Source organism: Drosophila kikkawai, chromosome 2L (assembly GCF_030179895.1).
Source record: "Drosophila kikkawai strain 14028-0561.14 chromosome 2L, DkikHiC1v2, whole genome shotgun sequence".
NCBI lineage: Eukaryota > Metazoa > Arthropoda > Insecta > Diptera > Drosophilidae > Drosophila > Drosophila kikkawai.
Genome location: NC_091728.1, coordinates 1,149,418 through 1,165,387, shown reverse-complemented (window position 1 = coordinate 1,165,387; position 15,970 = coordinate 1,149,418). Strand labels below are relative to the sequence as shown.

Genomic DNA, 15,970 nt, shown 5'->3' with positions numbered 1-15,970 from the left:
TTTCTCCATCATCATCATCATCGCTTTTCCCGTCGGGAGTTTTGGTCATGTAAGAAGTTCAGTGCAAAGGCAAATATGGAAAAGCTGGAGAAAAGTGGCAAGGGTTTGAGAAATAACCCACAGAGATTTCGCTAGAGCAAGGAGGGAGTGCAAATTTCCTGGTGGTCCTCTGTCCTACGGTCCTTGCCTCTGCTTAATTATTCAATAATTTCTAAAAGCATTTGGTCACATTCGTCGACGTCATCAGCCGTCATCCTTTCATCCTTTTACAGCATGTGAATGTGCATGTGACGGCGGAATCCTTGCCATTTTCCCCCCTGCTTTCCCTGTAATCAGTTGGATACATACACCCACACACACACACGCACACGTATCTGCATTTATGTAAGCTTCCCACTAAGGACCTCCTCTTTGTCCTTCGTATTACACAGAAGAAATATTCGAATTCGACGGAGTTTTGAATTTTATACTAATTTTAGTTGTAAATGCGAGAAGTCGCCAATCAGTCCAGGTTTCATTAAACTAAGAGGAAAATTAAGGAACTTATAAATGAAATAAACCATGTTTTAAAAAATACTTATCACTACAGCATATATTGCAATAAATATATAGATCTTGAGTTTCTTATATAAGATGACGCTTTTCTCCAAGTGATCCCTATATAAACACAGCCCACATATACACACAACACATCGGTGACATTGTGGTGACTTTTCGCTTCATTCGCTTTTCCCAGCTGACTTTCCATTTGCGTTCGTGTGTGTGGCTTGCCAGAGTTGCATTTATCATTAGTCGAAGCTTAGCTTTTGTTTTCCTGCATTTCAGAGGGGAGAGACTCGAGAGAGAGAAAGAGAATGGTAGAAGAGGAGACCCGGGGCGCCATTGGGGATTTTGCACTTGGGCATGTTTGATGTGGAAACTTTAGATTAAAATATTTTCATATGCCAACACACATACACAATAGCTATAGAGGGTCACACAAAATGGTAAAGATTAATAGTAGTAGTTGGGTCTACCCCAATTCTCTCAGTTCTCCCACCGGCCCCTTTTTATTTCCTTAATAAATCCCTCCGTAGATTTCCATAGATCCTCCGTATATAGTACATACCATTCCCCTCTTCCTTGACGCTCAGACTCTTATGTAAAACCGTTAACCCCCCGAGAAGCTGGAGTAGGGGAAGAAAGCAGAACAAAAAAAAAAAGAACCAGCGCATCTCCGTGGGCGGATTGAGCGCATAATGATGTTTATGTGTTGCCAAAAACATAAAAGCATTAATTTAGTCATTATCTTCTTAAGATACTGCGCCGGCAGAGATAGCAGCGCGGAGAATCCCCGAGCAGAAGAGCGCTCACGACGCCACCCTGGGTGATTTTCCACATTACCAAAGGCAACATTTTTATGCTCCCCACACTATCAACGCTCTCCTTTCCAGCAGGAGCAAAGGGGATAACCTCTGTATAACCATCTCGTTTGCACATACTCCCTTTCTCTCGTTCTCCCTCCGTGCAGCTTTCTGTTTCTCTCTCTCTTTCTGGGGGGCCACGGGGTCTGTCAGTGATGACTTTATCTGTACAAATAACTGTCAGTGAAAAAGGAAAAACAGAGAAAAAAATACAAAATAAAATATAGGATAAAGAAATGGGGGGCTCACAGGGGGGAGCATTATCTCTGAAGCGCCATCTTTTGCCATCAAAGACCTCTTCATTCTCCTGGCAACCTTGGGAGGAACGAACGCCAGCAACCACCGGAAACAATGGTTCGTTCGTGGAAAAGGGACGCCGAGAGCCGGGCACAAGAGGGTAGAAAGAGAGGGCCACAGCCAGAGAGAGAGAGCAGGGCCAGACAATATGGTAGCAAAAGGGGGCGTGGCTTCAGCGCAATCTCATTGGTTCCGAGACCAAAAATGTCCGCTTAACGAGAGAGAGCCGGTCGTCTGTATCTGTATCTGTGTATCTGCTACTGCTGGCCTGCATCTGTATCCGTGAAAACTGGATTGACGACAACTTGTCGTGTGGCACACGCTCTCACAACAGTTTCGCAGCTCGAGCGGACAAGAAGGGTTCCATCCGTTTCGGTAAAGAAAATCTGAGGAAAAACCTGTGAAAATTTATGAGAAATCACGACGCGTGTTCAGTGCGATTTATCTGCGAGTTATTAGTGAACCTTTTGGGTTATAATACGTACAATTAAGTGCCGTCGAGACTGTTTTCGCCTTCGAAAGTAGAACAAAAAATCTTCAAAATTCTCTCCTCACTGTGGACCCCGGCGACGCTGGCGGGCGGCGCAACCAACGGAGGAGGAGCTGGAGGTGGCGAAGAGGGCCCCAGCACAACGCCCGACCACAACATCATTCCGTCCCCAAAGTCCGCCAAGTTCAAGATCACCGTCGTAAGCACGCCCAGTCCATCGCCACCGCCGACGCCACCACCTGCGGGCTCCCTACTTGCCCAAATGGTTGAGACCAACTCCCCGCCGGCGGGCTACACGCTCAAGCGATCGCCCAGCGATCTTGGCGAGCAGCAGCAGCCGCCGCGACAGATCTCCCGAAGCCCTGGTAACTCGGCTGCATATCACCTGACCACCGCCATGCTCCTGAACTCCCAGCAGTGCGGCTACCTTGGCCAACGATTGCAGTCGGTGCTCCAGCAGCAGCAGCAACAGCAGCACGCCCATCACCAACACCACCAGCAGAGTCAGAGCCAGACGCCTTCCTCCGATGATGGCAGTCAGTCTGGAGTCACCATTCTCGAGGACGATAGGAGAGGTGGAGGAGCTGCCTCGGCAGCCGCAGCTTCACTCTTTACCATCGATAGCATCCTGGGTTCTCGGCAGGCCGGATCTACGGCCAACCCGAGCAGCAACCACAACAACAACAGCAGCAACGGAGGACTGCCCAATGGACTGACCTCCAATGGCATCAGTCTTGGACTGAAGCGCAATGGAGCCGAGTCCCCCGCCTCGCCCAACTCCAACTCTAGTTCCAGCGCTGCCGCCAGTCCAATTAGACCGCAGAGGGTTCCTGCCATGCTGCAGCATCCCGGCCTGCATCTGGGTCACCTGGCGGCGGCAGCGGCGAGCGGTTTTGCCGCCTCGCCTTCTGATTTTCTGGGTAAGCTTAGCTCTTAATGAAGTGCTTTTTTTTAAATTCTAAAGGGTATTTTTTTAATAATTTTTTAAAGAAATTTCATCATCATTTATTGCTTAAATAATATAATTTAAAATATATTTTTTAATATATTTCTTCTCAATTAGTTACGCATCCAAATATATCCTAATAGTTTACTTCAACTTCCCTAATATTTTCATAATATTGATTGTGGAAAAGTTTCCACTTCCTGGTAACCACTGTACTTGTTCAATAACTTCTTTTATGCGGCTTCCCATCAAACTTTAAACACGGGAAAACACCTTGAGGGAATCCACTCATGCACTCATACAGCCCGACATCCTTATTTTCATCCTCATCCTCTCACCCACTGAACCGAACCACACTCATCCTCAAGCGAATCCTGAATGGCATTATTCATAATTAGGCAATGATCCGTGAAAGATGATTCCGCATTTCCCCTTCCCCGTTTCCCATTTCCATTCGATTTTGTGCGGTGAGAGGATTTGCATGAGGCCTAAGTCTCAGATTGGGCCACCTGGGGGGTTGGCTTTAAGAGTGGGCTTGGTTTTGGGCGCAAGCTTGGGTCTTGTGTTGATTCGAGCGTGGATCTCTGGCGAAGATTTATGCAGAATCCCCGCTTAAATTCATTCAAAGGCTCCCCCGCAGGATATGAATATTAAAAAAAAAACCGGGCGCAATAAATTTGTTTCCCTCGGCTTGCACTGCAACCGGAAACGGAAGCCGCACACACGCTTACAATTGGAGTAAACATTTTAGTTTCTATAAAGGGGAAAGTTAAATTGAAATAAGGAATATTTTTTATTTTTAAAATTATTTTTTTTAGTAAAATTTTAGTAAAATTGCTGCAACCAACATTTTTTTGTGCTTCTACTTTTCTTTCCTCTGGTGTAAAAGCCAACATGGCGGCCGTTTTTCCGCGTTTTATGTTATGCGCATTTTTAAGGATTTACCGAGGAATATTCCTCTTACCCCGGCCCCACTCCTACCCTCTACATATATGAGGATGATGATGATATGACTGTTATTACAGCCATGGGAGTAATGAATTTTTCTTATTGTTTTTTCCCTGCTCCGTTCCTGCACACACAGTGGCCTACCCCAACTTCTATCCCAACTACATGCACGCGGCTGCCGTGGCCCATGTGGCCGCCGCTCAGATGCAGGCGCATGTTAGCGGAGCAGCAGCCGCCGGATTGGCGGCGGGCCATGGCCACCACCCACATCACCCGCACGCCCATCCGCACCATCCGCATCTAGGAGCGCACCACCACGGACACGGACAACACCATCATTTGGGGCATTTGGGCCATGGGCCGCCACCAAAGAGGAAGCGTCGCCATCGCACCATCTTCACGGAGGAGCAGCTGGAGCAATTGGAGGCCACCTTCGACAAGACCCACTATCCGGATGTGGTGCTCAGGGAGCAGTTGGCTCTGAAAGTGGATCTCAAAGAGGAGCGCGTGGAGGTGAGTGTCGCCAATTGTTTTTGTATATTTTTAAGGAGTATATTGAGAATTTATATTTTGTAGCTAGGTTTTTTTAGGGAAATATCAGTTTTAGAAGAAAAAGGTAAAAATAGGGAAATATTCCCCTTGAGACGATAATTTATATATTTATTTTTGGATTAATTCATATTCATATCATTTGTTGTAAGGTTTTTTTTGTGATTTATAATTTATTTAATCAATTTTGGCTTTCAAAATCTTCAGTCTCCCTTTACCCACCCTATGTAATCAACCTTTTTCCCTCTATTTGGCTCTAATTTCACGCTCATTTTAATTCACCGCGTGAAACCAATTGAGTGCTACCACACCCCCGCAATGCCCACACAATGAATCAGATTCTGAATTCGAATCTCTGGCATCTGCATCGCAATCTCTGTGCTCTGCTCTCCTCTTCACAGAGAATTCCCTGCACACCCCGCCCCTTGAGAACTTCTCGCTGTTTATTTAGTTGTCGGCGGTTTGCGGGGCTTCGCTTCTCCTTCTGGCGAAAGCAAAACAATGCCAATCCGAATGATTCACTTAATTTGGGTAATGGGACCGCATGTTTAAACGGATGGCGATGGTTATTTGCTTGTTTCTGGGTGCTTCTTTGGTGGTTGTATGTCTCTGGAATCGTATCATTGCCAATGTAAATATGCAGGGATTCCCATCCAGCTCCTTCCCCTCCTCTTACTGCCTTGTAAATCCCACCCCGGGGGTCTAAACATCCCTTTGGATCTGGGGATATACTGCTGCGACTACTACAACTTCGACATTTGTGATTCAAAGTCCATTAGTGTCGAGGAAACCCAACAACAAACAAGCAGGGAGGCAAACAAACAAATTGAGAGGTCACCAAGGGGGAAAGCAGGACGATAAGTGGCGATAAAAGTTGACAATTTAATTTGTTCACAATTTTTGTAATGCATAGAAATCAGAGGGCGTCGTCTTTGATAAGGATTAGCAACGCTTTCCGGGTCCCGAGAGCTAGTTACCGTGGCAATATGTTTGTCAACCGGTCAAATGTTTAATCTAGACATTGCCGTCACCCCAAATGAAACCCTTCTTCCTTTCACCCTCACCTTTCCGTGGTAAAGGAAAGCGGACAAGTGCGACATTTGTTGACACCTGGGTGTGGGTACATGTTTAGCCTTCAGCTTAAGACAACCTCCTCTCCTGCATTGCCAACCCATTTGGGTAATGAGCGGCGTTACTTAACCCGCAGGCGAATTGACGCCAGCTCTTTGATTAGGCGACAAGTTTCCGGCCCACGGGTCATCATATTCGGAATCCTAAGCGGATTAGAATGCAGGTTTGTGATAGAGTTCTTACAGAAAGATAGAGAGTGGGGGGGAAATGATTTCCCAACTCTTCAACTAATTGGAAATCGGGGGAGACTGACAACAAATCTGCTGCCTCATTGGGGCGACTGTGACTAATTAACATACAACACACACACAAAAAGAGACTTCAAACTTGTCTCTGACAAGCAAAGTGGACGATGGCTGATGGCTGAAAATCCCCATAGCCCCCCATAGCAAATCTTGTGCTCAGTCATCGCTCGTCATTGACTTAAGCAGCATAATCAACTTCAGCAGCAGCTACAGCAGCAGCCCCAGCTTTTGTGACTGCTACTGTTTAGCATATTTGCATGCCAAGAGCCTGGCCACTCGAGAGCGCCCCTTCTTCCGCGATTTCGATGCCCAGAGTCTTGGTATCGTCTCTCTGTCCCTCTAAGACCCCAGAGTCGCGGTACCATAAGTGGCAATAATTATTGAAAATCTTGCCTAAGACAAACAGCAGCAATAACAAAAGAGAAAACTGTCGAATGTAAAAAATGAACAAATTCGATGCCTACACAGGGGTTACTCTTGTGGGGAAGGAGTACATCAGTTTTGTGATCTAATTAGGGAGTTTTTGGAATAGGATTTTTAAGGAAAACAATTTTATCGGATAGTTTCTGGTAGAAATTTAAAAAATATATAACTAATTTGAACTATAAACATCCGATATTATGGAATAAATATTATACCAAAATCTTCCCATTCGTAAGAGAAAACTTAGTTTTTACATGTTCTCCAAGTATTTCATTAATTAAGCACCCATTTACCTAAGACCTTCGTATACCAATGCTTTAACGCCACATAAAGCTCGGTTCTCACAGATTTCCGATTTCGAAACTTAAACCCTCCCCCCTAAACTTGTCGTAATTATTCAGTTCCCATCCAAACAGCAGTCAGCATTTAAATGATCTGCTTATTTTGACTTCATCATTTACAATTATTATTCTTATTTAGACACTCGATGGATGGGATTGGGTTTGAGATTGGGTTTGGGATTGGATCGAGGCGAAGAAGATCGGGTAAAACAGTAGCTCACACAGAGGTTCGTTACCTGTGTGTGTGTGTGTGTAGAGAGCAAACAGAGCCATTCTCTTCTTGGGCGTCTCTTATATTTTTCGCTTTGCCTTCTTTGGTGCGTGCAAGTCAAATACGCCTAATCCCGCAGCTCAAGTGATCGAGGTGACTTCGTTTCCCGATCAGCCCAGATAGAGGGACGGGTATGTGGAAGATATAGGCAGAGGAGCGGTCTGCTGGAGGGCAATTCAAATATTTGTCTTGGGTTGCAGTAGCGTCGCCAAGAAATTAGTAATCATCAGCTTGGCATAATTTGTGCTCCTCTCTCTCGCTCAAAACTCCACAAATATTGATGTTACCCATTCTCGAATATATGTATATGTGCGGCGAAGAATGTGCCCACTCATTGCCCCTCACACTCCTCACTCCTTCATTGTGAGGCGATCGTCTTCTGTTTTCTACCACTTTTGCTTTGTCTTTTTGTCTTGGCTAGGACTTGAGAAAGGGCCTGTGTCACCCTCGTATTACCCATCTCCAGGATCATGCCGCTTTGAAGTTGCACAATCGGGAGAGAAAGAGACTTCGTCAAGGGGTTTCTTTCTGTTTCGAGCAGGCCACCTGCGTCGGCAATTAACTAAAGTATATTTTGCCTCCGAATTATTATTATTATTATTATTGTCTCCCCCTTAGACACAATAAACATGTCCCCTTTCCCTCCCGCCCGTTGGCAATATGTTTGTTTAGCCTCGAAATTGAATTAAAAACGGCAATGAGCTGGAATCAGCAGATTTTCGTTAATTTTACCCGAGGTCACGGAGCACAGAGCAACCACCACCCCCCAGTGGGTGGGTGAAAACACTCTCTCGCCGTCATAATTTTTAATAATTTTCCATTATTCAAACACTTGAGTTTTGAGGAAGCTCGGCTCTAGATTCTCGCGGGAATTGCGGGCAGTAAAGTGCGTTTACCGCCTCGGGGCTGGGATTTTTCCAAGGGGAACGACGCTTTTCCCATGTTTGCTTTACAGTTTTGGCTGTCGAAGCGTGTAACCGTAGACAAATATTATCGCTGAGGGAGAAAATTGCCCTCGAAGCTGCATAAATTTACACAAAGAACCCCCAAGAAAAGTGCGAAGGTGGTTAGCTAGAGGATTCAACCGATGAAGGGGCGTGGTTGGACAGGTGCACTAAGGTCACTAAGCTGTTAAAAGGTCGCCCCGTGTCGGCGATTAGCAAGAAGAAAAAAAAGTAATAGAAAAGATAATAAAAAAGCTCTGCTTTTAGGGTGAAAAAATCATAAAAATTGCTGGAAAAAAATGCTCGTATTACGAGGATTAACTGTGAAATTCCTGTAAAATGTCAAGAAAATATTTTAACGGGTATTTAATTGCGGGAGATTGTAGAATATTTCTTCCTTTTTTAATTATGATAAAAGCTACTGCAAAAGTGGAGAGGGGCAGACGTTGTTTGAATTCATAAATGGCGCTGTTAAAAAGTCTGGCAAAAGAGTTACAAAAATACTTTACAGTTTTTATTATTTGCAAGGAAGAATTATGATTAAAAGAAATTGGAATACATTAAATAAAAAGTAAAGTCAATTTCTCACTGTTCCCTCAACAGCTGTTAGTAATCGAATAGATACGGACGATCTGGCGACGCCCCGGCTATCGACCATCGGAAAATGATCGATTATCGATCGACGGAAAACAGATGTCGGCCGGCTATATAAAGCGACACACCGGCCAGTGCCAGTCACTGCAGTCGGAGCAGCCGAGCAGAAAACATCTGGTAGATAAATAAGTAAAGAAGTAGGATAAGGTTTGGCCCTAGTTGGCGAACCTTAATAACTAAATATATATAGTAGAGCTGTAATACATCGATACTTTCGATATTGATATTTCAAAACATTGATATATCGTGATGCATCGGAATAACAAAGAAAGCCATAATAGTGTTTTTTCATTATTTTTATTATATTCCAAGAATATACATTTATTTTAACATAAATTGAAGCAATATAATTTCCTTCTTCATTTTCTTTTTCCCACACATCGATAACTCCCCAGCCAACCATTTCAATCGCGGAAGAGTCTCCTGCGACTCTTCTAGAAGATTAATTTGATCGCCTGCGACATCGCATTCTGATCGCTTTCCAATCTTCTGTTGGGAGAAAGTGTACCTACGAATGCGACACTTCTAAGTGAGTCGCGGGGGGCTCTTCTAAAGGAGTCCCAGAGGAGTCTTTTGGAAGACTCGTGGAAGAGTCGCGGTAGAGTCTAAGAGAGTATAAGAGTTTCTTAATTTATTTTATTTTTTTTTTTAATTTTGTCATTCTTTATTTAATTTCATAATTTTTCTTTATTTCATTTTTCGACTTAACTAAGCTTTAATTTAGCATATTATATATTTTCTTTTCCTTAAGTTTTCAGTTCTTTTTGTTTCTTATTTATTCTATCCTGCGCATGAACAAATCCAAAAGAATTCGGGAACTTTCGTAAACCAACACCTATACAAAAGAAAATTAAAATTAAAGCTTAAGTTACAAAAATACATTACAGTTTTTATAATTTCCTAGGAAGAATAATGATTAAATGAAATTGGAATACATTAAATAAAAAGTAAAGTAAATTTGTCGCTTACCGATATTTTTAATTTAGTTTTCTTCTTATTGTCAATCTTTTCGTATTATTCTTCTTCCTATTGTGATTAACTTTCTCCTTCTTGTTTGGGTAAAAAAAAATTTTTTTTAAATAATAGATTTCTTTCTTACGTTGGCAACAGGAAATAGGTAAAGACACACTTCGCCGTTGCACGGTTGCATACGGTACTTTCGATATTCGCCTGGCTGCGGCGAATTGGAACACACATACACTTGTACGCATGTTGTATTATGGCGGCTGCCATCTTTGCACTGTCCGCAGGAGTCTCAATTGTTTTATTGCACTTTTTATGGCTAATGCAAAAATGTTTGCTAATGTCTGCAATTTTAACCAACTAGTTACGTATTATGCTATTAATGAAACACCCGATCACTTCGGCTTTTGCAGTTTATGACTCGTTTCCCATTGCGTTTTGCGCTGTCACAAGTACAGTTGAGTTAAGAGGCACGGGCTACTTTTTTATGTTTATAAATTCTAATTTTCCATGCGCATTTCATGGTTTCGACATAATATATAATTTGTTTTAAGGTTTACCCCTTTTTGAGTATTAACACACGTTTTTTCGGATACAAAATGATTTTTTTAGCAGCAGCAGCAATTGTCAACTTCTCCGATAGGCCGATAAATTTAAGAACCTTCTGGAGTCCTGCAAAAGCTCACTGCTACGTAATTAGTCTACCAGCACTTTAACCCTTGTGTGCTTGCAAAAAAAAAAAGGCAGAAGAAAGGGAATGTGCGTAACGAGCAATTTTCATGGCTGCGCGATTTTAATCCAACAACACGACGGAAAACAGCGTCAACAATTTGCCACAAAAGGTTGGAAAAGGGAGGGATGGGGAGTGACGAGGGTGCCACCCATTTTGGTGACGAAGTTTCCAAACGAATTGTGTTGCCAATTTTCACTAATTAGAAGCGCCTGACGAAAAAGGCGGCCGCCATTTTGTGTTTAACCCCACAACGCCCACCGAGCTCCCCACCTGTTAAATCTACAAGGGGGGCTCCCCTTTTAACCCTTTCGAAGCCAGCCAAAAATGTAATTTTTCGTTTTTGTTTTTGCTGGCTGCCAATGTTTTTGGCTTTCGTCGGGGACAATTTTTGGCGAACTGGAACAACAAAGAAAATTAGGAAAGGGGTAAAATCAGCAAAGAGGGGCATTGAGCAGGTGCAGCGATTAACGAAGCGCAAAGTTATGATAGCAGTGTAGCTCTCTACATATTTCGGCAACATTTTCATGCCACATCGATGCATTTTCCGGCATTTTCAGCCTTTTTGGTCCTCTTCTGGTAATCCAAACCACACGCATAGACTGACCAAAAAACCCCAAAAATAACACATACCCAGGGTCAGTCTGCCAGAATGCCAGAAGAGATTTTTCCCAGGGGGAAAAACGGGTTAAGCGCGTAGCAAAGGGGGCGGAGCGTAAAGCGCTTTTGTAGTTAATTAAAAATCAACTGCCGTGGGTCTGTTTGTTCAATGGATTTCATGCACGTTTCCCAATATGTGTGTGTGCCGCTTTTCAGACGCTTCCCCCTCGGGAGACCCCACCGCCCCCGCGATTTTCCTGCGGTATCAGCGATTTATGCGCTTTTGGATGAAAAATCTGTGGCAATATTTGCAAAAGGTCGGGAGAGATCTCTCTGGCGACTCCAAGTCGAGAGCCCATGCATGTCAAGTTCTTTTCCAAAAAAACAGAGGATGAGAAATTCACCTGCCCATGAACACTGAACGAAAAAATAGGGGAAATAATAGGAATTTCTTACTTAGTTAATAATTAAAAAGGAATTTTATTAGGTTCAAATATTATAATTAATTATAAAACACTTTTACTATCAACATTTTCATATGCCCAGAGTAAAACCTGTAGATTTATTTAAAAATTAAAAAATACAAATAAATTCCTAGCTTTGTCAATATATTTTATTTTGAAAATTTCCCTTACACATATTTTTTTTTTAGATTTTTGAAATATTATTTTAATATCATTGTTTTTTGAACAGTATTTCTGCCATATTGTTACCAATTTTGCCAGGCAGAAGCCATCAATCAACATGGAAAATCGTACAACACAACACACATGCACGCCTATACACCTTTCTTTCCTCTCTGTTCCATCAGTTTTTTGCGCCTTTGTTTATTTAATTTGTCGAAAATTTTCACTGCGAGCAAAAAAGGCCCCCGCAGCGTTATGGCCAAAAATTGTTGTGCGTTAGTCAGATTTTAAGCGGGGATATAGGAGAGGGGTACTAGACCAGTTTAAGGGGGGTTTATAGGGAGTTTAAACGGGGGTTTTAAGGGGGGTTTTAGGAGGGTTTTAAGCTGGCACACATTCCACTTCGACTGTTGGCTGTACAAATTACGGGATTAGCGGAGCGCGTTCGCTTTTTTCCGGCACACACACATCCGCCACTCTAACCCTCCTACCACCCACTCATCCACACACATCCTCCAGCCTTATAGTTCCGCCTGGATTAGGGTTCAATGCGGTTTAGCCTGCCTGGCCAAGCATTTAATTAAAATATGCAACTTTAATAAGCGTCGGAAAAAAGCCCCGAAAAAAACCCCATTTATTTTTTTCGTGTTAGAATTTATTGGATTATAAAACTGTTGCATTTTGGCAATTACGTGGGAGTAAAAATGTGTGTGTTTTTGTATGTGTTTTGTTGACATAATTAAGCTGACTAAATCACAAAATTCATTGCCTGTCCAACAACGCGTAATTTTTGAAAAACGGCCGCCGCGCGTTATGTTGTTTTAATAACTTAAGCTCATGAAAATTATGAAAATTATGAAAATAAATAACTAAAATACAAACAAAACACACCTAATGCTGAAAGCTGTCTAAAAATCTAATTAAATCAAGTGGAAAATGAGAAATATATGAACTGACATCAAAAAAAGCAGCGATGACGTTGACGAATGACGCCTTCAAAGGTTGCCAAGGTGCCGCCATTTTCCAGCAGAAATCACAACGGGAAAGTAGGGGAAAAGAGAAGGGAAAATCCTAAGCAAATAAGTCGAGAAAATATATATGAAAAGCAGCTGCTGAAATTTACACAAATTTTATGCGAAATTAAATGAGCTTCCGGGAGAGAGAGTGCTGCCTTTGCTTATAAGTTTAGCGCATTTTCTGCTGTCATTTCCGTTTCCGCTTGCCTTTCGTGCTTATCCCTGCTTTTCCTTTCCCTCCTTCTGTATTATTTTAACAAATTCAGTCGATTTGCTGCATAAACAACACAGAAACCTCAACTTTTCCCTTTTCGAAATGATAATAACATTTCATTTTTGCGGAAAATCAACTTTTCCCTCTGCTAATTGTTCTAATTAAACTTTTTCCTAGCCTGCACAGCATTTTCCTCGAGTATTTATTCAACAAATAATCAACAAACAGACCAAGGGAAATACACAAATAAGGGTTGCAACTGGGATTGGGCTAAATAAGAGAGAGAAATGGAGAAATCGCAGGGGAGCAACAGAGACACAGAGACAGCCAGCGAGTTTGGGGGAGAAGAAGAGACTCCGCCCTCGGCAGGGGAGTGGGTTCTCTGGGGGTAGCTTCTCTGTGAGGGGGGCTAATGAGATATAGATGATGATGATGGGTCACAAGGGTGATTACATAACGGGAAATGCCATCCTCTGGCTGCTTAACCCCCCTGAAATGTGTTGCTGTTTAACCCCTAAGTCACTTCACTTCACAGTCGTCTTTTGTTTTAATTAACTAAGTAGATGGGAAAGGGTTAAGCGAGTGAGTTTCAAGGGTACTGGGGGGGTTAAGGAAGGAGAAGAACGAGACAAGGGTTGGTAGGCGTGGCCAGAGGTCTAATTAAAGCACAAAAAAAAGAAAAATATAAGGGAAACAAGTCAAGAAACATTAAAAACAAAAAAGAAAAATTAAAAAAAATATATATTAGATTTTTCAAAATATATGTTATAATTTGTTAATTTATTTTTTGACTATTTATGTTTTTTTTAACCTTCCGAGTTTTATTTCTACTCAACATACCCCATTTCTACCCTAAGTTTTCAAAAGTTTTATTCAGCTCTCCCTTATTTTGTACCATTTCTTTCCCTCCTCCTGCTGCCTTCACAATTAATTACAATTACAATAAGTCATCTCATTAAATCCTGAAAAAAAAGCAGCAGAGTGGCGAAGGGCCAGGAGAAGAATTGTCCCTGGCAACTGGCCCCCCAAAAGATAAACGCCAAGATTGAGCCAAAAGAAGCCAACGAAAGGCTAAGCATAGCTAAAGAGGGAGAAAAATAAGAGGGAATGGTACAAAAAATTACTTAAAATATTTATGCATAGAAATCCCGAAAAGAAGAAGAGAAAATTTCCAGAGAAAAACGGATGAAAGTGTTTTTGAAGCCCCGCCACTTGGCTCAAAGGTAACCAAGGTAACAGAAGAGGAGGTAGAAGTAGGGAGTAGATTCTATATAGAAACCTTAGAGGGGAAAAAATTAAAGAAAAGTGATAACATTTAAATAATAAAACAGCTTAGAGTATAGTAAGATGGAAACTTGAGTTTAAATTTTGAGAACTAGTACAGCTGCTCCTAGTTCGTTAATGTGTGTACATTGCAGGCAAAGACTTAAGTTTAAAATCTATGTTTAGAAGCTTATTAATAAAACTTATTATCTATTAAATAACTATAAATCTATTTAATAAAATTTAAAATTCTAATCTATATTTCGTTTTTACCCTTTATTAAAACCAAATATTTCCCTTGTTAATTTTTCCAGGTGTGGTTCAAGAACCGTCGGGCCAAGTGGCGCAAACAAAAACGCGAAGAGCAGGAGCGCCTCCGGAAATTGCAGGAGGAGCAATGCGGTAGCACCACCAACGGCACAACAAGCAACAGCAATAATGGCGGCGGGGGCACAGGCACACCCAGCTCCACCGGAAACGGAAACGTAGCCATCAAGTGCCCGGGCTCTGAACACTATGCCACACAATTAGTGCACATCAAGAGCGATCCGAATGGTTATAGCGATGCCGACGAGTCCTCCGATCTGGAAGTGGCCTAAAGAAAAGGGCGTGGCAACTGTATATATAGAGAAAGGATAGTCATAAGTTAAGGGCCAAGTTTGATGAAGTTTCAACCTTTCTAGATTTATTTAAAGTCTAAATTTAGAAAGACCTTTGATACAAATTATTTATATTTATTTAAAAATGTGCTAAAATTATTTATGTGACTGAATTATAACTTTAAAATTTGTAAACTGAAATATATAAATAATTCACTGGCCCTTAGTTCCTTAAGTTTTGTTTTGTAAATAGCAAGGAGTCGCCTCTTTTTTGTTACTAAGTTTTAAGTTGAGAAAAAAAACCCAAAAAGTAACTGAATAAAACCTAAATATATTTAGTAAAATCTGTACAGTCACTAATTGTATGTAAAAGTGTATGTATGTATGTAATGTAATGTAAGTGTGTGCGAGTCCTAATTGTTTCGTGTCCTGTGTCCAAGTCCAAAGTTAATATTGCATCTAAATAATTAATTATAATTCGTAATTCATAAAAAACTAAGTCTAAAAAAAACATACCATAGCAAAAATTAAGTGTAATAATTCCTCCAACGATTAATTGTAATGTTAAAACAAAAACAAAGTAACTTATTGGAAAACAAAACGAATAAAAAAACACAAAAACTCGTCCAGAGTGTCCAAGAAAAATTAAAAAAAAGTGAAAAGAAATTTTTATTTAACGCGGAAAAACTTTCAATGATAAGTGGGAAGACCCAGCAAGGAGCTTTCACACCTGCCCGGTAACCGGTAACAAGAGCTCGAGATAACTCAGAGACAGAGGGAGTAAGAGACAGAGCCGTTGGTGGTCAGCCTGTTAGCAGCTCCAATGGACACTTTGATGGCTTCGCCTCCAATCAATTTGCAAACACACGGACAGACTCACAAAGGATCTGAAATTGATGGGAATGGGTCTGAGGAGGGGGTCTGTGAATTGGGGGAGGAAAATGTATATGTATCTGTATATGTCTCGGTATCTGTATCTGTATCTGTATCTCTCTGTGTGGGACAGATGTATCTGCCAGGTCTCTGCTCTGGCATTTTGTTGGCCATTTTCTATCTGGCATTGCGAAAACAAGATGGCAAAGTCTGTGGAAATCATCCCCATGGGAAGTCGTTGAAGTCAGTTTGATAAATATATCTTAATAAATTCTGGGAAATATCTGAAAAGTATAAACAAGCTTGAAAAGATTCAGAACCATCTAGAAATTATAATTTAAATCTATTAAAAAATTCAAAATTTTAATTTTCTATCTGGTAATCATGACTTTAACCCTAGCTTTAACCTTTATTTAAAACTTGAACTAAATTGGTTTCTAAGTA

The 15,970-nt window shown here is 41.5% G+C and overlaps 1 protein-coding gene across 1 annotated transcript; it reads left to right on the top strand.

Moving 5' to 3' along the window:
• Positions 1-2,195: 2,195 nt before the first annotated feature.
• Positions 2,196-14,870, top strand: Gsc (goosecoid homeobox). The gene is made up of 3 exons (XM_017166237.2): positions 2,196-3,110; positions 4,221-4,597; positions 14,369-14,870. The coding sequence occupies exons 1-3, from the start codon at positions 2,453-2,455 to the stop codon at positions 14,651-14,653; spliced, it is 1,320 nt and encodes a 439-aa protein (XP_017021726.1). The 5' UTR covers positions 2,196-2,452; the 3' UTR covers positions 14,654-14,870.
• Positions 14,871-15,970: the final 1,100 nt, after the last annotated feature.

Excerpts from the sequence above, each read along its gene's own strand:
- Gsc (XM_017166237.2), top strand. The coding sequence starts at position 2,453 with ATGGTTGAGACCAACTCCCCGCCGGCGGGCTACACGCTCAAGCGATCG. Across the intron at positions 3,111-4,220 it reads CTCGCCTTCTGATTTTCTGG|TGGCCTACCCCAACTTCTAT; the intron begins GTAAGCTTAGCT and ends CTGCACACACAG. Across the intron at positions 4,598-14,368 it reads TCAAAGAGGAGCGCGTGGAG|GTGTGGTTCAAGAACCGTCG; the intron begins GTGAGTGTCGCC and ends TAATTTTTCCAG.